The following is a 397-nucleotide window of genomic DNA, read 5'->3' as shown; positions in this document are numbered from 1 at the left end:
AGGAAAACATTTTGGTCCTTTTGGGCTTTCCCTGTTTTTTTTTACACTTTTTTTTTTATATCTCTAAAAAAACCTTTTCATCTTTTCTCTTTGCTTTAAGAATCACCATGTATACACTAATCAAGCACAGTTAAGAAGTGGTAAAACCCACGGCGGTATGCCTTTATGACCTCAATAAAAACACACTTTATTTCAGGGTAACTTTCGAGAACCATTTATGCTGAGTCATTCTCACCCGGCTCGTCATGGGTGGGTCTTACAGTCTTGTCATATGACGGAAATATCCGCATGACCAGCTGGATAACGGCTGGATAATTAATAGGCGGAGGATAAAACATGTATTCGATCTTTGAGAGGGTGAGGGAACATCTATTTAATTATTAAAAAAAAATATATT

General features: G+C 36.3%; 1 protein-coding gene across 1 annotated transcript in view; it reads right to left on the bottom strand.

The window, feature by feature from the left end:
* Nucleotides 1-215: 215 nt before the first annotated feature.
* Nucleotides 216-397, bottom strand: part of LOC119590424 — a gene marked incomplete at its 5' end in the record, with an annotated part of 42,471 nt that continues 42,289 nt past the window's right edge. Inside the window, 1 exon segment of the mRNA XM_037939091.1 lies at nt 216-307. Within this exon segment, the coding sequence (XP_037795019.1) occupies nt 216-307 (92 nt within the window).

Source organism: Penaeus monodon, chromosome 27, assembly GCF_015228065.2.
Source record: "Penaeus monodon isolate SGIC_2016 chromosome 27, NSTDA_Pmon_1, whole genome shotgun sequence".
NCBI lineage: Eukaryota > Metazoa > Arthropoda > Malacostraca > Decapoda > Penaeidae > Penaeus > Penaeus monodon.
This window is presented reverse-complemented; position numbering and strand designations above follow the sequence as displayed.